Source organism: Eublepharis macularius, chromosome 3 (genome assembly GCF_028583425.1).
Source record: "Eublepharis macularius isolate TG4126 chromosome 3, MPM_Emac_v1.0, whole genome shotgun sequence".
NCBI lineage: Eukaryota > Metazoa > Chordata > Lepidosauria > Squamata > Eublepharidae > Eublepharis > Eublepharis macularius.
The window spans coordinates 178,079,982-178,104,839 of NC_072792.1; the positions used below are offsets into that span (position 1 = coordinate 178,079,982).

General features: G+C 44.6%; 1 protein-coding gene across 1 annotated transcript in view; it reads left to right on the top strand.

Annotated features, from left to right (window-relative positions):
- The window catches only part of NARS2 (asparaginyl-tRNA synthetase 2, mitochondrial), an 81,442-nt gene that overhangs the window by 26,718 nt on the left and 29,866 nt on the right, over positions 1–24,858 (top strand). The window contains exon 6 of the mRNA XM_054973892.1: positions 11,511–11,611. Coding sequence (XP_054829867.1) covers positions 11,511–11,611 — 101 coding nt within the window. The remainder of the gene's footprint in view (positions 1–11,510; positions 11,612–24,858) is intronic.

Genomic DNA, 24,858 nt, shown 5'->3' on the forward strand with positions numbered 1-24,858 from the left:
CTTCCTTCCTTCCTTCCTTTCTTTCTGAAATTCTAACGTTCAAGTGGAGTGTGTGTACACGTGCATTTAGTTTCTTAAAATGGCTTTGATTAGAACAGTATGAGATTAACGTTTATTCATTTGCTGCGAGCAATTTATTAGTGTTTTCTAATGCTTCATGAGAACTAGAATCTTCTTTGAAAACTGGATTTTTAAAAAGTAGTTCTCAGTCCATTAAGGTTCAGTAACGTGCAAACTTCCCTCCTGTCTCCTTGTTCGTTCGTTCGTTCGTTCGTTCGTTCGTTCGTTCGTTCGTTCGTTCGTTCGTTCGTTCGTTCGTTCGTTCTTTTTTTCTTTCTTTCTTTCTTTCTTTCTTTCTTTCTTTCTTTCTTTCTTTCTTTCTTTCTTTCTTTCTTTCTTTCTTGTTCTCCCATGCATCTAACACAAAGCATGGAATTATTGGGCAATACCCTGATCTTTGCGAGTGTAGAGACCCAGGGCTGCAGCCGATGATAATGGTCTCCAGGCATTCCCCAACATGTGGCTTTACCAGGGAAACTGTCTGTAATGGGTTGCATGTGATGGATTGTCCATGCATGTAGTAGACCCTGTTCGAATTAGGGTGCCAACCTGCAGGTGGTGGCTGGAGATCTGCCAGAATTACAACTGATCTCCAGGCCACTGGGATCAGCTCCCCTGGAGAAAATGGCTGCTTTGGTGGGTGGTCTCTATGGCATTATACCCTGTTGAGGTCCCTCTCCAAACTCCGTCCTCACCAGGTTCCACCCCAGAATCTCTAGGAATTTGCCAACCTGGAGGTGGCAACCCTTATTGGAATGCTATGCCTCCATGTGGCTGATGGTGGATATAAGACAGGCGAGTTGAGAGGTGGCAATGCATGCTCTATTCCCCACTCTCCACCACATCAGAACAGTTATGGCTTGTGTTTTTTTAAAAAAGCTCTGATTTTTGTAGCTGGCTTCTCCCTTTGTCTAGTTTACTTTCTGCCTCTCCTTTTTTTCTTTTGTTGCAAGCCTCATTTCACAAGAAAAGGAGTGTATGTCTGATGGTTCCCCCCCCTTCTCTATCTCTTGGAAGAGTAAGGGGCGTGGTAGGATTGCCGGTTTTGTTCACTTCAGCAAGTGGATCACCAAAAAAAAGCAGAGCGATTCTTTTCTCTGTTCAGTTCTTTTCTTTGCATCCCTAGCAGACAGTATTGTCTTGTCGCTTTGAGGCAGGGCATTCAAAGAAGTCAAAGAATCTTCTTTTTTTCCCCCTATCTGAAATACTTCTGCACTGCTTGAAGAAAGCGTTTAGGTGCTTGAATCTCCCCCAGTCCTTAAATGCAGGACAAAATGTCCTCCTAAAACTGGAGCAGTCGAGGATGTTGATTCTTGTTTTCATGTAACAATATTTTCTTAACTTGCCAGTTGGCTTCCTTGCCAAGTCGACTGCAAACATTTCACTGGTGATTTCAGAGCTGGTGCATTAAGCAGAAAGTTGGACTAGGATGAGGGAGACACGAGTTCAAATTCCTACTCAGCTGGAGCAGTAGAAAAGAGCAAGAGTCTGGTAGCACCTATAAGACTAACAAAGTTCGTGGTTGGGTCAAAATTTGTGGGCAGGTATGAGCTTTTGTGAGTCACAGCTACCAAAATCTGAAGCAGTGAGCTGTGATTCACGAAAGCTCATACCTGCCCACAAATTTTGTCAGTCTTATAGGTGCTACTGGACTCTTGCTCTTTTCTACTGCCACAGACAGATTAACATGGCTATTAGAGATGGGTATGAACCAAAGTATGAACCAAAGTTTGTCACAAACCAGGCTGTTTTTGGTTCACGAACCGGTGGTTTGTCGGACGGCCTTTCTGATGAACCGTGACAAACCGCTTTGATTTTTAGGCCGGTTTGTTTGGTTTGTTATTCGGTTTGTCACTGCACACAGCCTGGCACTGCTCAGTCAGTTTTCCAAGGCAACAGGGGGGATGGGCCTTCTGCAGACCTTCTGCTGCCCTGGAAGTGACAAATTCATGAACCAAACAAACCAGTTCATGAACTGGGAAATTTCATGCTGGTTCGTGGTTCGTGAAAAAGGATGAACCATGAACCACAACGAACCGCCATTTTCCTGGTTTGTGCCCACCTCTAATGGCTATCCATCTTGATCTACTCAGCTGTGAAATTCAGTGGGTATCCTAGGCCCAGTCTCGCTCTCTCTCTCTCTCTTTCAGTATAACTACCTAACAGGGTTGTTGTGAAGCTAAAATGAAAGACATGTACATGCTGCCCTGAGCTACTTTGGAGGAAGAGTGGTGTAAAAAATAAAATGAATGCGTCCTGTCTGATAATGCATTTGTGGCTTTTTAAAAGAGTCTCCCTGCCTCCCAACTGAGTTCACATGCTGTTTTGAGTGTCTTATTTGAGAGCAACTGAACGTGAAGCTGCCTTATACTGAGTCAGACAACTTCTCCATCTAGGTCAGTATTGTCTACTCAGAGTCAAGCTACAAGTGAGGCCTGACACAGGTTGGACACTTGTCAGCTTCTCTCAAGTTTTGATGGGAAATGTAGGCGTCCTGGTCTTGCAGCTTGGCTCTCCGCCTGCTGTCCAATGGACTTTTCAACTGTCACTTGTCCAACATTCCGCCAAGCTGCCTACATTTCCCGCCAAAACTTGAGGGAAGCTGACAAGTGTCCAACCTGTGTCAGGCATCACTTGTAGCTTGGCTCTCAGACTGGCAGCCACTCTCCAGGGTTTCAGAAAGAGGTCTTTCACATCGCCTACCAGCTGATTCCTTTTAACTGGCGATGCCGGGAATTGAACTTGGCTTCTGCATGCCAAACAGATGCTCTGCCTCTGAGCCGTGGCCCATCCCTGAAGAAATTTCGTGAGACAGAGAGCATATTAATCCACCATAATAACATGTTCATGTCTGGCAGTTCCTATGCTGAGTAACTCCCCCAAGTTTAGTTAGGGGTAACATCCTTCTCTTTGGTTGAAAAACTCTGTGAAAGTTTCCACTGAACTTGCAGAAATGTAGGAAATGTGGGCAGCCCACAGTTCTGCCTGAATGTACCCATGCACAGTTCATGCTGCCTGCAGACACATGGAAGCCACAACAGGCACAAGTCTGTGGTGCATCGAGAGAATTTGCTCCGCAGGCAAGCACTGTTATTGCGGCCATCCTTTTGGTAAATGATTATTTTCCTCCCTTTCATTTGCTGTCTCCCCCACTTTATATTCTTACCCCTCTTAGGTGAGGTAGACCCCTATCTGGCCCTGCCTCTTCTTTTATACCAGCTCTGACTTAATGTATTTATTTTGAGGATTTCGTGTGTTTCCTGCATGCACGATGCTTTCTAGGTTAGGAAAATATGTATCGCCTCTGAAGCAGCCGTTGTGCGGTACATAAAATTTTATAAATAGATTTAATCTGAGCGATACCTCAACATGACTATTTAAACGCTCTTTACCACATTCAACAGGAGCAAATGCGGCACGAAAATAGCAGGCAGTATAAATAGCGCGGAGAGGAATTACGTTTTAAAAAGCCAGGATAAATCCAAAATTTTAACCCTCACGATAGGAAGAGAAGGCATGAAAGAGTTCTCCAACAGCCAAGAGAGAAGGGCTTTAATTCTTGCCAGATTAGTGGCAGGCCAAGAGGCGTGTCCTGTTGACTCCCTGGCTGACATATAGGGGAGGCTTGGCTTTGCTTTTTGTTGATGTGGATTCTACCATGGGGTGGATGTTAACCTGTAGAGGCTGATAACTTTTCTCCTCCTTATTCAGCTTCCAGAGGGTTGGATCCTCTTGATCTGCTTTACTAATGGTTCTGGTGCAATGAATCTTTCTTCGATGCCAGAGACTTCTGTGGTAGGGAAGGCTGTTCATACTGAACGAGATCACTACCCATAGTGGAAGAGATCCAACCTTTTCTTCCTTCTTATTTTAACTGCTGGGGTCTGTTGGCACTTGGCCGGTTTATGGATTCTTTCTTTCTTTCTTTCTTTCTTTCTGAGTGTGTGTACACGTGCATTTAGTTTCTTAAAATGGCATTGATTAGAATAGTTTGAAATTAATTTTTATTCATTTGCTCCGAGCCATTTATCAGTATTTTCTAATGCTTCATGAGAACTAGAATCTTCTTTGAAAACTGGGTTTTTAAAAAGTAGTTCTCAATCCACTACAGTAATGTCCAAACTGCTCTCCTGTCTCCTCTTTCTTTCTTTCTTTCCTTCTTTCTTTCTTTCTTTCTTTCTTTCTTTCTTTCTTTCTTCTTTCTTTCTTTCTTTCTTTCTTTCTTTCTTTCTTTCTTTCTTTCTTTCTTCTCTCTCTCTCTCTCTCTCTCTCTCTCTCTCTCTCTCTCTCTCTCTCGCTCTTCTTTCTTTCTTTCTTTCTTTCTTTCTTTTCTTTCTTTCTTTCTTTCTTTCTTTCTTTCTTTCTTCTTTCTTTCTTTCTTTCTTTCTTTCTTTCTTCCTTCCTTCCTTCCTTCCTTCCTTCCTTCCTTCCTTCCTTCCTTCCTTCCTTCCTTCCTTCTCTTTCTGGATGGATTTCAGTCAGGTTTGTTTCTTGACTCATATGAGGATTGTATTTATATAAAAAGGTTCTCCTTGGGTTTCTGTATGTTGACGTAAGCTGCTTTTGTGAGTATTCCATACTGAAGGGTTAAATATTTTGTGTGAGATCAACACAGCTGTTCAATTGCTAGACAGATACAGGAGAAATTATCGTATTTACACATCCCTTAAAACAACTTGCTATTTAAAAAAAAAAACATGGTTTGTTCCTAGTTCCCTTGACTGGTTTTCAAGCACAAACCATAGTTGTTTGTTTGGATGTAATCACAGACTCCGGTTTGCTGAAAACCTGCTTTGTCACTCAACTAGTAACTAAGTTGTGGAATTCACTGAGGATGTCAAGATGACCACTAGCACAAACGGCTTTAGGAGATTAGACAGATTTATGGAGGATAGATAGGTCCATCAATTTCTGCTAGCCACGGAGACTAAAGGACCCTCCATATCTGTAGGCAGTAAGTCTCTGAATAACAGTGCTAGGAGAGCACATCTAGGGGGAACCCTTGGCCTCTACAATCCATTTGTTAGCTCTCTATTTATTGACAGACGGCCAGTTAGATGTCACCCCAGATTCCTTGGCTCAAGGTTTGGAGGCCATGGCGGGATGGTTACATCAGAGTCACTTGAAGCTGAATCCTTTGAAGACGGAAGTTCTGTACCTGGTTCGTGGGACGATGGATGTGAGGCCCCAGCTCCCAGCCCTTGACAGCGTGCCATTACAGCTGTCGCCAGTGGTGAAGAGCCTGGGCGTGTTCCTGGATGCTACACTTTCTATGGAGGCCCAGGTCACGGCTGTTGCCAGATCTGCCTTTTTTCATCTTTGGCAAGTCAGGCAATTGGCATCTTATCTCTCACTCTCAGTAATCCATGCAATGGGCACCTCCAGGTTGGATTACTGTAACTCACGTTATGCTGGGCTGCCTTTGGGCTTGACCCGGAAGTTACAACTGGTTCAGAATGTGGCGGCCTGCATCCTTATGGGGATGCCATTTGGGGGCACATATCCATCCTGTGCTGTGCCAACTGCACTCACTGACTTCCAGTTCAGTTCTGGATCCAGTTAAAAGTGTTGATTTTAGTGCGGGACCGCCTCTCCCACTATCTCCCCCGCAGAGCCTTGCACTCTGCGGATAAGCAGCTCCTGGTGGTCCCTAGCCCACGGGACATTCGTTTGGCCTCAACCAGGGCCAGGGCCAGGGCCAGGAACATTTCGGCCCTGGCTCTGGCCTTATGCAACACAATCTCAGTTGAGATACAGGCCCTGTGGGACCTGTTACAGTTCCGCAGGGCTTGTAAAACAGAGATATTTCGCTGGGCCTTTGGTTGAGAGCCAGCGAATTGTCCCCTTCCTTTTTGCCACATTCCGTGCTCCACTGGCAGCCGCTCTGGGCTGTGCCGCCACTATGTCCATGGTTTTTTAGATATTTATTACAGCCTGAATTGATTAGGGCACTGGTTGTTTTATATTGTTTTTATGGTTTTTAGATATGTATATGGTTGTAATTTTATAATATATGTTGTTAGCTGCCCTAAGCCCGTTCGTGGAGGGGGTGGGGTATAAATTTGATTAAATAAATAGATAAGGCAGCTGGAACAATGTTGGTCTGTTATTTTTTTTAATTTAAAGCATTCATTAGCTGCCTTTCCTCCACAGGTGCTCAAGGCAGGTTATAACGTAAAATATAAACATAAAATATCAAAAAACAAGAGTTAAAATCCAGCCTACATTAAAATGCTACCTGCCATCACTTCCAGGTTTTCCCTAGAAGCCACGTTGTCTCGCTTGCAATGGTTATCTTTCCGTGTTCAAAGTGCAAAGTGCTTCTAAGAAATAGGACAAAATACATGCAATAAACAGCTTAAATACAAATTACATAAATAACATCCATACATTTTCTCAATATCATCTACTGCATCATACCATTTAATAAATCACATCAGTACAATCGGTGTCAAGGGGCAAGGCTTGTTATAGGGGAAGCCCTGGCAGCTCGAGAAGAACAATCCCCCGCCAGCTCTTTTTTAGCAGATTTGGTTATGGAAAAAAATTCTTCCAATACAAAACAGACTTTTATTTCCAAATAAAAGGAGTGGTGATGGGGGTGCCCATTGGCACCTTCCATTGCCAACCTGTACATGCAGAGGCTGGAAAGGTTGAGTATCATGAATGGGGAAGCTGACCCTTTCCTCAATCATATTGTGTATTATCGGTGCTTTATTGATGATATTTTTAATTGATTTTGGTCAATTCTGAGGTAGCTAGTGATCTAACCAGATGGATAAACAACCTGGATCCATGTATTACATTCACCGTTGAGATTGATAAATAGAGAGAGTGGGAGATTTTTTTCCTGTGGCTTAGCAGCGTTATCTCCTTTGGGGGAGCTTCTGGGTTTAGTACAGTTGCTTGTGATGGTTCCCAAGTGGCAGGCAATGAGAGCTCAGGGTGGGGAATCTCCCAATCCTGTAGGGAGCATGGCAGCCCTCCCAGGAAGAAATGGCATAGAGGGGTGCAGGGACTGACAAAGGAAACCAGGATCTCTGCTGTGCATATCCAAATTAAATCCTAATCAAGCTCATAGGTCAAAAAGTATGTGATGTTTATCAAGCACAGTTGCAGCTGAACTGTTGGTCTACATGTGCCAAAAGTAAATACCCTGGAGCAATGTCTTGTTTCACTAAGTTCTTAGACTTTATTTGGAGTGTCAGTTTCTCCCTGATAAGATGGGCCCGTTTCCTGCTGTGCCAAGATTTAATAGGAGGGTAGATTTGATCTTCCTCCAGTATTTAGCGATGTCTATCCTGGGAACAGTCAAAAGAGAGATAAAATCCTTGTACGATATCTTGGCGTGTTCCTCGTAAAACGCTTGGCTCAGTTTGTCCTCACAAATACTGAATTTTCATTTCGTCTCCAGTAATTGGGTATTTCACATGCCTCCTATGTCATGTCGTTTTTTTTTGAACGGGGTCCCTCATAAAACGAGTATATTATTGTCCTAATATTTTTGTGTTTGACTCAAAATACAAAAGAAGTAAGTTAGAACGGAAACAGATAGTTCAAACACCTCAAGCATTTCTGCAGGCCCAGTCCAGACTTGTAACCTTGCCCCCCATAACCCTGTTCACATAACTCCTCTGTGAATTATTGTTTATTTATTTGATTTGATTTATACCGTGCCCTCCCCACAAATGGGCTCAGGGCAGCTCACAACATTCATAAAATACAATAAATTAATCATAAAACTATAAAATCAATAATAATCTTAAAACAGTCATTAAAATAGTCCAAATGACGTATCCATAGGCTAGTTAAATAAACAGTCGGGAGTCCGTATATAGGTATACATATGGGCATAGCACATGGCTGAGGACAGTCCCCAAAAAAGTGGTGGTCTTAGGTGGAAGAGGGGGGACACCCTCTGGTCCTCAGCCAAAGGCCCGGTAGAATATCTCCATTTTACAGGCCCTGCGGAACTGTAACAGGTCCTGCAGGGCCCGAATCTCCAGTGGGAGAGCGTTCCACCAGGCTGGGGCCAAGCCGGAAAAAGCCCTGGCCCTAGTCGAGGCCAGACGGATGTCCTTCGGGCTGGGGACCACTAGGAGTTGCTTGTCTGCAGAGTGCAACGCCGTGCAGGGAACATAATGGGAATGTGCAAAGAATGCACATTAATGGAATGTGCAAAGAAGGAGGGCAGGTGTGAGTGCACTGGCTCCACCTCCTGTTGCTATATGGCCGCCCGCTCTTCAGCAGAGCACCTACATGAGGAGGAAGCACCCACATGTATGCTAAGGTTTACCAGGTCTTCCACGATGACAGGGGGGCTCCTGCTTTTAAGCCTTGTTGCCCACTGAAAAGAGAGAAAAAATAAATAGTGGCATCTGCTAAATCATTTGCAAGTACAGCCCAGAAGTGGCAAAAGGTAGTTCTAAGAATTGCTGGAAACTCTATGGCAGCCGTAGAGTTTCCAGCAATTCCTAGAGCTATTCTTTGTCACTTCTGGGTTTTACCCACAAGTGGAGTTGTGACATCAACAATATCATACCTCCTCCCCATGTCCCCGCCTCCAATCCAGTTTCCAGCCTTGGCCTGGCAACCCTATGTACGTTCCCTCCTCATGATTTAGAAATCCCTTAAAACATCTTTTCTGCTGTTTTTGGAAAGACCTAGTGCTAACTGGGCCGGTGCAGAGAGCAATACCTGCCTTGCTTTGCGCACACACACAGAGGGGTTAGGAGGACATCAAGGCAACGTTACTCAGTGTTGGAGAAGATTTCTCAATGGCTCTGGGCACTCATTCTGGGAATAGCTCCTGGTGCTCAGCTGGTCCCCTGTTCACAATCCTTGACTCTAGGGAGCTCAAAACTCTGGCTCCTCCTTTTTCTGTCGCATGACCCCGATGTAAGATGCTTGCAGCTAATTGTTCTTTTCCATCAAGTGTAGAGTTTGCTTATCTCACCTACTGGAGGCAGGTTCTGTATTCTGTTTGGTTATTACACAAAAGTACAACATGCATTGCTGAATGTTTTATGAGTCTTTAACAATTAAAAGTCCCGTCGTGTTGAGCCCCTTTGCAAACCATACCCTGTACATACGTTTATCTGTTGTAAGTGGTGGTGATTGGCCCTTTTCAAAAGGACAGGTTTGAGACAGTATTGTATAGTGGTTAGAGTGTTGGGCAGGCATTTGGAAGACCAAGGGTCCAGAAATTTTGGACACAAATATAATTATTAATTCAGAAGATTTTAAAGGCTAATATGCAACTAAAACCAGTTTTTTTCTTTTGGCTGTGATGGATTCTCAGCTAGAAAAAAGTTACGGAATTTTTTTTTTATATGTGATTACGGCAGCGAGACTATTATATGCCCAAAATTGGAAGAGTCCAGCATTGCCTGCAGTAGAGGAATGGTTGGTAAAGGTGTTGGAATTAGCAAGGATGGCAAAACATTGATTAGAGAAAAGACAATTAGTTTGGTTATAGTTGTATGGAAACCCCTTATAGACTTTTTGCGTGAATTAGATAATTATGATTTGATGATTTGTGAGTTTAATGAATAAGGATTTTGGACATCAGGGGAAAAATGCTTTTCTTTGTAACATAAGAGTAATTTGAAACTTATACTTAAATTTGTCACAGAGAAAATCAGAAGCCTTCTTTTGGCCAGTTCGGTGTAGTGGTTAAGAGCATGGGACTCTAATCTGGAGAGCCAGGTTTGATTCCCCACTCCTCCACTTGAAGCCAGCTGGGTGACCTTGGGCTAGTCACGGCTCTCTGGAGCTTTCTCAGCACCACCCACCTCACAGGGTGTTTCCTGTTATGGGGATAATAATGACATACTTTGTAAACCGCTCTGAGTGGGCATTAAGTTGTCCTGAAGGGTGGTATATAAATCGAATGTTATTATTATTATTAATCCAGAGGAGTTAGCCGTGTTAGTCTGTAGTAGCAAAATCAAAAAGAGTCCAGTAGCACCTTTAAGACTAACCAATTTTATTGTAGCATAAGCTTTTGAGAATCAAGTTCTCTTCGTCAGATGCATGATACAAACTGGTCAAATACAGAAGAGGAGGAGGGAGAGGGGAGAGAAGGGGACATATATCAGAAGGGGACAAGATGCAATTAGCGGGGAGGCAACCAAAACATTCCTTTGCTAGTAAATGTAAACATCTCCTTTTGGTGTGGAGTCAGTTTGCCGTGTTAGTTTGCAGCAGTAAAAGCATCCAATTCCTATGTAGTATAAGCCTTCGATAACCAAGGCTTATACTACATAGGAATTGGATGCTTTTACTGCTGCAAACTAACACGGCAAACTGACTCCACACCAAAAAGGAATGTTTTGGTTGCCTCCCCGCTAATTGCATCTTGTCCCTCCTCTCCTTCTCTCCCCTCTCCCCCCTCCTCTTCTGTATTTGACCAGTTTGTATCATGCATCTGACGAAGAGAACTTGATTCTCGAAAGCTTATGCTACAATAAAATTGGTTAGTCTTAAAGGTGCTACTGGACTCTTTTTGATTTTATTATTATTAATGTTATTAGTATTTAGTTTATATAGCATTTTGTTTTGTCTGTTTCTTTTGTTATTATTTTTGTTTGTTGTTATTTTCTACTTGGCTATTGTATGTATAGTTGTCTTGATGTATTGTCGAAGGCTTTCACGGCCAGAGAACGATGGTTGTTGTGGGTTTTCCGGGCTGTATTGCCGTGGTCTTGGCATTGTAGTTCCTGACGTTTTGCCAGTCACTGTGACACTGAGAGATCCCTGTCTTTCGGTGCTACACCTCTGAAGATGCCAGCCACAGCTGCTGGCGAAACGTCAGGAACTACAATGCCAAGACCACGGCAATACAGCCCGGAAAACCCACAACAACCAACTATAGTTGTCTTCTTTATCAATTTGTCATTTTTTCATATAAAACTCTTAATAAATAAAAACAGTTAAAAAAAAAAGAAGACCCAGGTTCAAGCCCCTACTTGACCAGGAATTGGGTCAGCCACTCTCTCTCTCACTTCTCAGCCCAACCTATAACAACAACAGCAACAACCGTCAATTTATATACTGCCTTTCAGGACAAATTAACGCCCACTCAGAGGAGCTCCAGAGAGCTGTGACTGACCCAAGGTCACCCAGCTGGCTTCAAGTGGAGGAGTGGGGAATCAAACCTGGCTCTCCAGATTAGAGTCCTGCCGCTCTTAAGTGATTGTCCCAAGGTCACCCAGCTGCCTTCAAGTGGAGGAGTGGGGAATCAAACCTGGCTCTCCAGATTAGAGTCCTGCCGCTCTTAACCACTACACCAAACTGTTGTGAGGATAAAATGGAGAAAAGGAGAGCCATGCATACTTCTCTGAGTTTCCTGGAAGAAGGACAGGATAAACATGTGGCAAATAATTGTGGCATTGAAATCTTGTAATCAATAATTGCTTATAGGTGTGTCCTCTCTGTGTCCTTTGCAGCCTGAGAATAAAGTTGAGGAGCCTGGAGAAAACCCCCATTTCTTCAACGTTCCCGCCTTTCTAACAGTCTCTGGTCAACTCCATTTGGAAGTGATGGCTGGGTAGGCATTTTTACGTTTCTATTTCTTCTTCTTTTTTACATTTGAGAGAAAAGTATAACACTTGTACATATGGCCCCATGTGAGCCAGGAAACTGAGATGATTAAAAGGCCCGGACGACTTAACATGGAGACCAGGACAGAAATTCAACAGGGTAGGGCAGTAGTACCAGAAAGATGAACCAGAGCAACAGTAATGCAGCGAATGGAAGGTGGAATGCACAGGTGAAAATGTGAGTTCAGATCCAAGTGAGTATTCAGCAGGCAAATCCGAAGCAGTGGTCTTAAGGGCCTGCTGGAAATGCAGGAGGAAAACCAGTGTGGTATTAGTGGTGAGACTGGTGGCTAGGATCTGGGAGACGCAGGTTTTAATCTCCAATCTGCCACGAAGTTCACAGCTTGATCTTGGACCAGTCTTTGTCTAATCAGCCTTAGCTCACAGGGCTGTTGTGGGGATAAAATAGGGGTGCCAGGTTCCCTTACCCTCTGGGCGGGAGGCGGAAAACCTTTTTTGATGTCTTTGCATGCATGCAAGTTGCGCACACAGGCTCCTGGGCTGCACGATGATGTCACTTCCAGGAAGTGACGTCATGGCACAGACCTCGCGCTGCCCCTGGAAGTGCTCCTGCACTCTGCAGTGGGCCGATTGCAGCCCGTTTGGGGCGAATTGGGCCAATTTCGGGGCAATATTGGCCCGCTGTGGAGCACGGGAGTGCTGCCGGGGTGGCGTGATGGGCGCTGGAGTGCTCCTGTGATCTGCAGCGGGCCAAATCTGGCCCATTTGGGGTCGGAATCAGCCTGCTGCAGAGCGTGGGAGTGCTGGCAGGGTGGCACGATGGGCCCTGGAGATCTCCTGCATTTTGCAGCAGGCTGATTTTGACCTCAAATGCGGAGCGCAGGAGCGCTGGCAGATCCTGCACTTCAAAGCAGGCTAATTTAGGCCCCAAATAGGCCTGATCCGGCTCATTTAGGGCCCAAATCAGCCCACCGCAGAGCATGGGAGCACACCGCCACCACACGAGAACTCGCCTCAGGAGGTGCACTCCCTGGCCTTTCCCCCCGTCGGCCAGGTAAGCGGGTGTGGAGGGTGAGAGCGGGGGAGCTCCTTTGGAGGAAAGGCAGGATGAAAATGCATAAGTAGAAGGATTTATTGGGAAATGTAAGAAGTACTGCAAGAGTAAAGGCATCGAGCAGATTAGATTCAGGCCATTAAGACTCCGTCATGCTCCTACGCCCACCAGTTTGGCCCATTTTAGGTTCACCGGTATGAAGTCAGTCATTCAGGAAGCTCTTGAGACGCATCCAGACGTGAATTGAGTGGATCTGTTTGCATGATCGCAAGTAGCTTTTCGGGCACAAGTAAAAAGAGTCGAAACTTAGTGTGTGCCTTTGGCGTCGACTCATGAACATGTGATCAAGGGTGATTGCGCAGGTGCGAACTGTAGGCAATACGTTGCCAACGTCGGTCACTTGAAAGACTGCGTCGTACCATGTACACGCAGATGGCAGGTGATTCTGCACTTAACCATACGAGTAGGTAACGTTAGTGTCCCAACCATGACTCCGTGGGAAATGTGCTTCGATTGCAAAAGTTTAGTTCCCGGATGGGGAAAAAGCAGTCACAGGCTGCAGTGCACAGACATAAAACGATTCAGACTGCAGCAACAACCATGGAGATGATGTGATCAGGAGTTAATCTCATGTGCCGTTGAGGGAGCTGAATAAAGCAGGTAGTTCAGGGTTCCTCAGTCTTTTTGAGCCTGTGGACACTTTTGGAATTTTGAAAATGGAGAGTGATACTGCCTACCGGCACCCACTGTTGGTCCCTGGCCCCAGGGAAGCTCGATTGGCCTCAACCAGGGCCAGGGCCTTTTCGGTCCTGGCCCCAACCCGGTGGAACTCTCTGTCTGAGGACACCCAGGCCCGCCAAGATCTTGTCTCCTTCAGGTGGGCCTGTAAGACGGAGATGTTCCGCCAGGTGTATGGTTGAGGCCATCAGGGTTTCCACCAAATGAGCCTCTCTCCCGGTCTCCTCTATATCTGTAGGGGGTATTGACCATCTACCCCCCCATATATGAGTGACCACGCATGGTTAAGCCACACCTCCACCTCCGTCAGATGCTATATGGTTTTTATAGGGTGAGCAGGTGTTTTATTAGAAAGCTGTGTTAATTGATTGTGATTTTATTTTGTATATTTTATCTTCCGTTGTGACCCGCCCTGAGCCCACTTGCAGGGAGGGCGGGATATAACAACAACAACAACAACAATAATACAAAGATAGTTTCAGGTGGGTAGCCATGTTGATCTGTAGTGGAAGAGAGATTTGGGTCCGGTAGCACCTGGGAGTTCGACTAGATTTCCAAGTTACGAACTTTCGAGAATTCGACTCTCGAAAGCTCATACCCTTGGAAATCTAGCTGGTCTTTCAGGTGCTACTGGACCAAAATGTTGCTCCACTGCTACGAAATATCTGCCACAATGGATGATCACAAAATGACTACCATGTGTCTCTGGGTCCACTTAAAATTTTTTGCAGCTAACTGCTAGCAAGCTGTCCTTTTCTATACAGCATGGAGAATAGAGTTATTTTTCCATGCTAGTTTTGTGGAAAGTTCTGTGCAGTGTAGCAGCTTCTGTGCTTTCTCTACCCACTGCAGTGGACTTCAAAAAAAGGTATCAAATTACCATGTTTGTATTTTTCCCACGAATCGTCATCGCTCCTCGGTGCCAGCAATTTAGTAAAAATGCAGGATCTTTTCTTCAAAACAACGACTTTCACAATGTCATTAATTTTTTTCCCCCCTGCATCAGCTATAAAATAAAAATCCAGAACTCCTCTGTGTACAGAACACAATGTTACTATTTCACACTCTGTTCTTTAATAACATGTTTCTCCTTTATTTGAAAAAAAAATACACACAGAGAGACAGGCATTTTAAGTGGATCAAATGCAAACTAAATTTAGACAAGTTATATTTATCCCTAGTGAGAAACGCTTGTTCTTTCGAGCCAAAATGGCATTCCAAACTTCCAGTCTTCAGAAGTTTTAACAGGCAGATCTTAAACAGATTACGAGGAAACAAGAGTTTATTTCTGACAATACTTTTAAAGAACAAATCTTGACTCAGATTTGAAGATCTAAGTCTTTGAAGCAATTCGGGCGGCTGCTTTGTTCCTGTTGTGTAGCTGTGTTGTATAATTAATGGGATGAAGGCAGTTATCGTTTCATAATAGAATACGTAGCTTGCAGTGGATTCAGATCCTAATGTTATCATTGATAGAGTCAGCTATCACATAATATAAAGAGTTTGATTATCAGTCCATCTAGCTCAGTATTTTCTGCTGTGATGGGCAGCTGTTCTCCAGGACCTCTGGCATAAACGGGATTTATACCAACACCAGAAATTGAGCCTGGGGTTTTCTATAGGGGAGCCTAAATATATACAGCTGTATAAGATGGGAGACCTCCAATGAAGACCAGGGTCGCAGAGGCAGGCAATGGCAAACCACCTCTCTTAGTCTCTTGTCATTAAAATCCCACCAAGGGTCGCCATAAGTCAACTATGACTTGAGGGCATTTTTCATATACGAAATTAATAAGTAAGTAAAGATTCCAGTAATCCTAATGCATGCCCATCCTCAGTAAACAACATATGAAATTGCCTTATGCTGAGATAGACTTTGGTTTCCAGTAGCTCAGCACCGTGTACTTTGGCTGGCCGAATCAATATCTAACCCAAATCACGCCCATTCTTTTGTGATAGTTAATTTATTTTATTATTTAACAATTTCCAGAATTTGATAACAATAGGAAACACTCTGGTATCTTTCATTCTGGCGTCTTGCTGTCTGATTTCAGTTTCCTGAACAGCAGGAAAGATGACAAGGGAAGGAGAGAGTGATGCTGTAGATATGTGCCTGACAAGGACATTGTCCAACCAAAACAGTTAACTTATGTTCCTGTCAAATAGGATCATCTTGATTTATTGTTTCTGGGCACACCATTGCCACTTGCTACCCACTGTTCCCTCAACAAAGTGGCTGGGGGAAGGGGTCCTCTCAATTCTGTATCAGCACATCTTGTTTGTATGAGCTGGTTCATTATCTAGGGTCCACTTGCTAAGTAGAGACAAAGCTTTTTAAGGAATTCAGGCAGGAACTTACTGACAGAGGTGGTGATAGTGGTAGAAGTCTGGGCTTTGTGCTTTCCTGTGACTGACAACACACCTGCCATGCAAGATACAACAGATGCAAATGCTTTGTTTATACTCGCTGGCAGAACTTCATAAATGGAGGAATCAGAAGAGGCAGAAGCAAAGGATTTACCCTCTCAACAAATTTTTAAAAACTCAAATTTTGCTAAGTTGTATTGGTTGATTACCACGTAGAAAGACAAGTGAACCATTATTTTTAATAAGTCCTCAGTAATTTGGACGGACGGACACCATGTCCCTCTACTCTTTCCCTAACTTTAAGCCTGGTCTCCTTTGTGGGAGGTAACATTTGTCAGGTTGGCTCACCGAGCAATGTATGCCCATGCTGTCTCCTGCCACAGGGCTTGGCTCAGACCTGGCTGGCTGTGGCATGGATCCAGGAAGCAATATCCATCACTTGCCACTCCACCAATGGCTAGCAGCAAGCATTGGTGCCTGCCTCATTGTGTCATCCTGGCCAAGAGCACCGACTGGTGGGACGTCCAGGCGGGACTCGGTGTTTTCATAACAGTTACTGAGAGTTCACTTGCCCACGATCTCTTTGAGTTAGTCATAGCAATAAAATTTATTCTCATTAATGCTATTGCAAATTTTTGTGTCCTTAAAACTTACCGTAAATTATAAATGTAATAACATATATGTGCCTGACAAAGACATTGTCCAACCAGAACAGTTAACAGATGTTCCTGTAAAATAGGATCATCTTGATTTATTGTTTCTGGGCATACCGTTGCCACTTGTCACCCACTGCTTCCTCAACCAAGTGCGACAACTGGTGGGATGTTGAAGTTGTCCAGGTGGGACTCAGCATTTTCATAACAATTACTAAGAATTTGCTCACCCACTATCCCTTTGAGTTAGTCATAGCAGTAAAATTTATTCTCATTAATGCTATTGCAATTTTCTTATGTCCTTGAAAATTACCATAAATTATAAATGTAATAACAGAATGCCAGTAAAGATATCAATGTCCTTCTCAGAAAAAAATGGACTTTTTGTTTCTATCATGGCAGCTTCCAGGTTCTTTGATAGAGTGATAGAGGGGAACAAAACGTTGAGAACTGCTGGCCAGGACAACTGGCTGTGCATGGACAAGTGGACCCTTTTTAGTTCAGTGCAGAACATTTGCACGGCTTCATGCATAATACTTTACTTTGGATTCCAGTCACATGTTTGAACTGTGAATCAGGCCAGCAGTTAGAAACCAAGCAGGGATGCGTATATCTGTGAACCAGCCCTATAAATTTCTGCCCTCCTTTGTGCCCTAACAGTGGATCCATGCATGGTATAGACATAGAGCAGAACCACAAGTGACAAAAGGCACAGATTGGACACTTGTCAGCTTCCCTCAAGTTTTGATGGGAAATGTAGGCATCCTGGTCTCGCAGCTTGGCTCTCCGACTGCTGTCCAATGGACTTTTCAACTGTCGCTTGTCCAACATTCCGCCAAGCTGCCTACATTTCCCGCCAAAACTTGAGGGAAGCAGACAAGTGTCCAATCTGTGCCTTTTGTCACTTGTGGTTCTGCTCTAAAAGAGAGGGGAAATCACAGAATCATGTCCCCATTCTTTCTGACAGTTTGGAATCAGAACTCTGTGGTCAGCCAATACCGGAAACCTCCTTTCCCATGAGCGTAATACAAATGCTCAGGTCACAGACCTTCATGGGTCATGAGAAACCATTGCAGAATTGCAGAGGTGGGCTCTTGAGGTAGAAAGATACCAATTCAGCACGCCAAATGCATGTGGTAAGTCTTACAAATGAAGAGAAATGTCACATGAAGTCACAAATATCTCCATGATGTCTGTGTCTAGACCTTAGAGCCAAGCTAGAAGTGACACCTGACACAGGTGGGACACTTGTCAGCTTACCTCAAGTTTTGATGGGAAATGTAGGCATCCTGGTCTTACAGCTTGGCTCTCCATTTAATTGAAGTTTACAGAACCTCCCCCCCCCACACACACACAGCAGAGGGGAAGGGGGGCGCCTGGCGAGAGCCCAACACCTGCACTTCCCTCCCAACCACATGTTCTCCCTCCCAAAGACTGCCGCTCTGTAAACTTCAATTAAATGAAGAGCCAGGCTGCAAGACCAGGACACCTACATTTCCCATCAGAACTTCAGGGAATCTGACAAGTGTCCAACCGGTGTCAGGTGTCACTTGTAGCTTAGCTCTCAGTGAGCTTAACTGAATGGGAAAGGTACCGGCTGGATATTAGGAAAAACTTTTTCACGGTCCGAGTAGTTCCAAGGTGGCATCAGCTGCCTAGGGTGAGCTCCCCTTCACTGGCAGTTTTCAAGAAGAGGCTGGGTGGATATTGGTCAGGGACGCTTTAGGCTTATCCTGCATTGGGCAGGGGGTTGGACTAGAAGGTGGCCCCTTCCAACTCTGTGATTCTGTGAAGTAGGTTTACCATTTCCCCAGTCGGGATCGAGAATCTCCTTCCTCCAACTAAGGTTTCTCAGATGGCTGATGGGGTGGGGGGAAATGTCAGTGTCCTGATGCACTTATGTCACTTCCCATGCTCCTGGAAATGCAAGACAGGGAACACATTAACATTCGGGGAAAACTCTATGGTTTAACCATAGAGCATCTCCCAGTGACGTGCTTAAGCCACTTCCAGGCATAAAGGAAGTGATGTCAGTGTCTTGGGACGCTGGCAACATTCCCCTCTATTCCTACCATTTTTTCTCCCCTCTATGACGCAGTAAGTTCCCCACATCTTCCTCCGGTTGCTGGGAGGAGATGGCAACCCCGATGGGAGGTGAGGAATGAAACTCAAATACTGGTGAAAGATTTTAAAGACAGCATTCGGTGTCTCAAGACAGTGTCACAAGTCCCATCTTGGTCTCTGTGATTCCCTGTGGCAATTGGCAAAGAGTCCAGTAGCACCTTTAAGACTAACCAACTTTATTGTAGCATAAGCTTTCGAGAGCCACAGCTGTCTTCATCGGATGCACGCAACCAATACAGTTGGTTAGTCTTAAAGGTGCTACTGGACTCTTTGCCATTTTGCTACTGCAAACTAACACAGCTAACTCCTCTGGACCTGTGTCAGTTAAGTTCCCCAAACAGACGATCCCTTTGAGCAGCCTCTCTAGGAAGCATGGAAACAGGCCAGCCAACAACAGAGCTCCACAGAAACGGACGTGGCTCCTTCTCCAAGAAGGGATCCCTTGATTGGCTTAGGATCATCTGAAGTGGGAAAAGAGCACCCATCCATAAGAGGCGGCATGATCATACAAAAAAACGATAAAACCCTGAAGGGAGAGTTCCTATTAACCTTTTCCAGGAGCAAGCAAAGGAGGAGGTGGTCCGGCCGGTTAGGCTCACTTTAGGCCAATGTAGCTCAGGTTCTGTAAGCAAGGGAACCAGTTTGTTCAGGTTGTGTTAGCTTTTTGTGTCGTTCTTCTTGTTTTGGGTTCTCCTGTATGAAATCCTACCATTGTCTTTATTTCTCACCTGCACATAATTACACCCACCCACCCTTTTTATTCTATTTTAATAACAACAACAACAACATTCGGTTTATATACCCCCCTTCAGGACAACTTAATGCCCACTCAGAGCGGTTTACAAAGTATGTTATTATTATTATCCCCACAACAAAACACCCTGCGAGGTGGGTGGGGCTGAGAGAGCTTAAAGAAGCTGTGACTGTCCCAAGGTTACCCAGCTGGCTTCAAGCAGAGGAGTGGGGAATCAAACCCGGCTCTCCAGATTAGAGTCCCACGCTCTTAACCACTACACCAAACTGGCTCTCTTAAGCAAAATTAGAACTCATTTAACAATGCAGGCCTAAGTAGAGTTACTCTAGTCTAAGCCCATTGATTTCAGTGGGCTTACGCTGGAGTAACTCTGTTTAGGATTGCTCTGTGTCATCCACACACTCGGGTATGTGTGTGGGCTGTTTTTTCAGGGGCGAGCAATAGCCAACTGGGTCAAGGAGGCTGGGGAAGTAAGAGTCTCCATCTCTGGTTTCTCCCCTGCCTTTCCTTTTTTAAAAAATTAAATTTCATTTAAAAAACTTTAGAGCCCAAAAGAGAAAAAACTAACAAAAAATTGAAAAAGGAAAGAAGGTAGAAATACAAAGCTGAAGAAAATAAAGACATTCAGAAATATAAAGAAGTGACTTCTGATTTTCTCTACGACAAACACAAGTAAAATCACAAACTTAGCACTCTATAATTACAAAAAAGAAGGATCTCCTTTTTCTGTTACCCAATTTCTCCTCATCCCCCACCCCCAATCATCAAATCCACAGATCCTCAGCTCATTTTTTCCCCATTTCATGCAAAAAGTCTATAAGGGGATTCCAGTCAGCAATAAATGTAGATAATGTCTTTTCTGTCATTAGAGAAGCAAGTTTATCCATCTCTGCAAGTTCCATCATCTTCACCAACTGTTCCTCTGTTTGGGGTAATGTCAGACTTTCCCATTTTTGTGCATATAATAATCTCGCTGCCGCTGCCATATATAAAATCCCCTTCCTTTCCTCAGGGGCTTGTGACAGACGGTTAAACAAAGGTTGAAAAGAACACAATGCAGAGATCTCTGAGGACTGTGGATGACTCACTAGCAGAGGCAGAATGCTGGGAACATCTCTCGAGTTGGATTATTTAATGTTGGGGTGCACAACTTTTGGTCCGCAGGCCATATGCAGCCAGAAAGGTGTATGCTTTGTGGCCCACAGCCCTCACACCCATAATCTACCTCCTTCCAACTGTAGTGTCCCAGATCAGCTGCAATGGAGAACTTGGATGTCTCGTGCGAGGAGGGCTTTTTCTGAGAGATATCTGGGCTTCCCACTGCAGTCGCCTGGGACTCTGCTCTTGCTGTGGTGACTGTACCACCTTGGCTTTGTGGAGAGGCACTGATTTCAAGAAAAAATAGGTACCTTTCAGCCACCCCCAGTTGCTTTACCAAGAATATATACTACTACTACTAATAATAATAATAACAACAGTTTTTTGCATACCGCCCTTCTAGACAGAATAGTGCCCACTCAGAACAGTGAAAAAAGTCAGTGTTATTATTATCCCCACAATACGGCTGGGGAGCTGGGGCTGAGATGAGTGGCTTACCCAAGGCCACCTGCTGAGCTCATGGCAGTAGTGGGATTCGAACCAGCAGAATGCTGACTTGCAACCCAATCACTTAACCGTTATGCTACAGCAGCTCCTATAATAATAACTGTGCTTATATATTGTTCTTCTAGACAGATTAGTGCCCCACTCTGAGCAGTGAACAAAGTCACTGTTATTATCTTCCCCACAATACAACTGGGAGGTGGGGCTGAGACGAGTGGCTTACCCAAGGCCATCTGCTAAGCTCACGGCACTAGTGGGAGTCGAACCAGCAGAATGCTGACTTGCAATCCAATCACTTAACCGTTATGCTACAGCAGCTCCTATAATAATAACTGTGCTTATATATTGTTCTTCTAGACAGATTAGTGCCCCACTGTGAGCGGTGAACAAAGTCACTGTTATTATCTTCCCCACAATACAACTGGGAGGTGGGGCTGAGACGAGTGGCTTACCCAAGGCCATCTGCTAAGCTCACGGCACTAGTGGGAGTCGAACCAGCAGAGTGCTGACTTGCAACCCAATCACTTAACCGTTATGCTACAGCAGCTCCTATAATAATAACTGTGCTTATATATTGTTCTTCTAGACAGATTAGTGCCCCACTGTGAGCGGTGAACAAAGTCACTGTTATTATCTTCCCCACAATACAACTGGGAGGTGGGGCTGAGACAAGTGGCTTACCCAAGGCCATCTGCTAAGCTCACGGCACTAGTGGGATTCGAACCAGCAGAATGCTGACTTGCAACCCAATCACTTAACCATTATGCTACAGCAGCTCCTATAATAATAACTGTGCTTATATATTGTTCTTCTAGACAGATTAGTGCCCCACTCTGAGCGGTGAACAAAGTCACTGTTATTATCTTCCCCACAATACAACTGGGAGGTGGGGCTGAAAGGAGTGGCTTGGCCAAGGCCATCTGCTAAACTCACGGCAGTAGTGGGAGTTGAACCAGCAGAGTGCTGACTCTGCTGGTGCCCCACTCAAAGCGCTGAACAAAGTCAGTGTTATTATCTTCCCCACAATACAACTAGGGGGGTGGGGCTGAAAGGAGTGGCTTGCCCAAGGCCATCTGCTAAGCTCACGGCAATAGTGGGAGTCGAACCAGCAGAGTGCTGACTCGCAACCCAACCACTTACCCATTTTGCAACAGCAGCTCCTATAACAATAACTGTGCTTATATACTGTTCTTCTAGACATATTAGAGCAGTGAACAAAGTCAGTGTTATTATCATCTCCTGGGGAGCAGGGCTGAGAGTAGTGGCTTCCCCAAGGCCACCTGCTGAACTCAGGGTAATAGTGTGAGTCAAACCAGCAGAGTGCTGATGCTCAGCCCAACCACTTAACCACTTTGCTACAGCAGCTCTCAGCCCTGGTGTTGTGGGAATCCTTTGCTTCCTTTGAAATTTAGCAAGGCTCCTCCATAAGAAGCAGAAGAATGACAGACAAAAATTCACTCAGAGACCACTTGGCCACAACGACCAATGTTCTTTTGCAATGCACCGTGGCAGGGAAACATGGGACGTCTTTCAGAACATTCTCACAGAGCAGCAGTGACTCGGCAGGCTTGACCGTCACCCCAAGTGAACTGCTTATGCCCTAGAATCTGCCCTGGAAGGGGTTCTGTGGCAGGTATTCCAGGGTTCCTCTGCAGCGGGGAACAGGGTCCGTCAGAAGGGACCAAGTTTGACTGGGTCAATACGATCCCTGTTGATTTGCACTTGAGTTCTGGCCACTGAGAAAAGGAGAGTATCACGGTACCGTACCCAACCAACAAAGAAACTACGCCGTGATAAACTTGCTAGAAAAATATTTAGTATTACAGTTAAAGGTTTGTATAACTCTTTTCAAGGGTCTCAAATGTAGAAATACCATCAAACAAGTAGTACATATATTAGAATATGGTTACATAGAGAAGGCAAAGCATCTTATAAAAGTTGAAAGTCACTTTAACAGCGGCGAATACAAAGTGACAGGTACAAAGGTAAACGTCACAAATTTCCTATACAGATAACAAAGTGCCTGTGCCTGTAACTGACAACAATATTGTCTAACAAGTAACCATAATACTGTACAAAATCAATCTCGTTATTGACGGTGCAGATAAATACGATTCAAATTTTCTGTATAACAACAACAACATTTGATTTATATATCACCCTTCAGGACAACTTAATGCCCACTCAGAGTGGTTTACAAAGTATGTTGTTGTTATCCCCACAACAAAACATCCTGTGAGGTGGGTGGGGCTGAGAGAGCTCTGAGAGAGCTGTGACTAGCCCAAGGTCACCCAGCTGGCTTCAAGCAGAGGAGTGGGAAATCAAACCCGGTTTTACAGATTACAATCCTGCCGCTATTAAGTGACTGACCCAAGGTCACCCAGCTGGCTTCAAGCGAAAGAACAGGGAATCAAACCTGATTCTCCAGATTACAATCCTGCCACTCTTAAGCGACTGACCCAAGTGGAGGAGTGGGGAATCAAACCCGGCTCTCCAGATTAGAGTCCCGCGCTCTTAACCACTACACCAAGGTAACAATTGTGAGTGGTGATAATTCTGAAGCCAGCAAATCGACCTGTTTCAAATCTTTATCTTGGCAGTCATTATAATAAAGATTGATCAAATACAAGTACAATCAAACATTTCATTTCTCTCAAAAGCTGTCAGCAGCCGTCCTCCATTATAGGCGTATCCCTGTTGATTTGCAGTTGAGGTCAGGCCAAGAATTCGGCATTATTTTCCTGTGGGAAATTCCAGTTTGCTTGGGACATGAGAAAGATGTCTTAAAATGCGTCTGTGTGTTGGGAGTTGTTGTTTTTCGCCAGCAGAATTGGCATTGGGTCATTACGGTGACCTTAATGTTTACTCACTTTTTTAAAAAAAAAGATGAAGCCGATGATGGAGGAGAAGGGGAAAAGCTATGTGCAATGTGGTTTGAAAAGAGGCTGCCGTGCAGTTTCTGGCTTAGAAAAACCACTGCGGCTGCAAGATAGTTCCCCATGCATAACTCTTCCAGACATTTCCTTATCTTTCCCATACAGATACACAGAGATCTTTTCGTGTTTAATTAGTGTTTGGAAAGCATGTTCAGCTCCAGTGTTGGGTGCTAAGCCTACATCAGGGCAACGCGAAGTGTTCCCAGCCTCGCTGCACCTGCGGGAGGGAGGCACGCCACGTACTGTTCTGTCTATTCTCTGCTCCAGAATGTGCAGGGTACATGAGAATTGGCGGCTGGGGCAAACCTGAACTTACATTAAGGAAAGACGAGCTGTTCGTCTCTTGCTTGGCTGCAAGCCACGGGAAATGCAGCCTCAATCCATTCAGGAAACTGAAATTAACTGTGTGTGTTCAGCGCTGACGTCCGCAACTGGGGGAGAGAAATGCCCATGTCGAGCATATTTGGCATACATTAAATTAGTCCCTTCTTTCTTTCTCTTTCCCCGTCCCCAATACTTACTTTGTTCCTGTCATCCCATTAAAAAGAGAGTTGGATAAATGGCGTGCGTTTTATTTGATTTTTAAAATTGCCCAGTAATTTAATATTAATCATGATGATATTTCTGTCCGTCACCACCCTTACGTAGCCACTCTTCCTCCAGGGATCAGCATCTCTTACCAGCCAGGCAAAGCATTTTCTAAAGCAACTCAGCAGATTAAGCAGGAGGAGTTAGCCGTGTTAGTCTGTAGTTGCAAAATAGTAAAGAGTCCAGTAGCACCTTTAAGACTAACCAACTTTATTGTAGCGTAAGCTTCCGAGAACCACAGCTCTCTTCGTCAGATGCATCTTTTCTATTTTGAGCTGATCAAGGGGGGTAAGTAAGTTCTTGGGGCTTTGGGACGCAGCGTGTCCACGAGTCCTTCCATTGTAGCTCTTCCATCCCAGTTCCTGTCCCTTAATGATAATGATAACAGTAATAATATTTGATTTATATACCGCCCTTC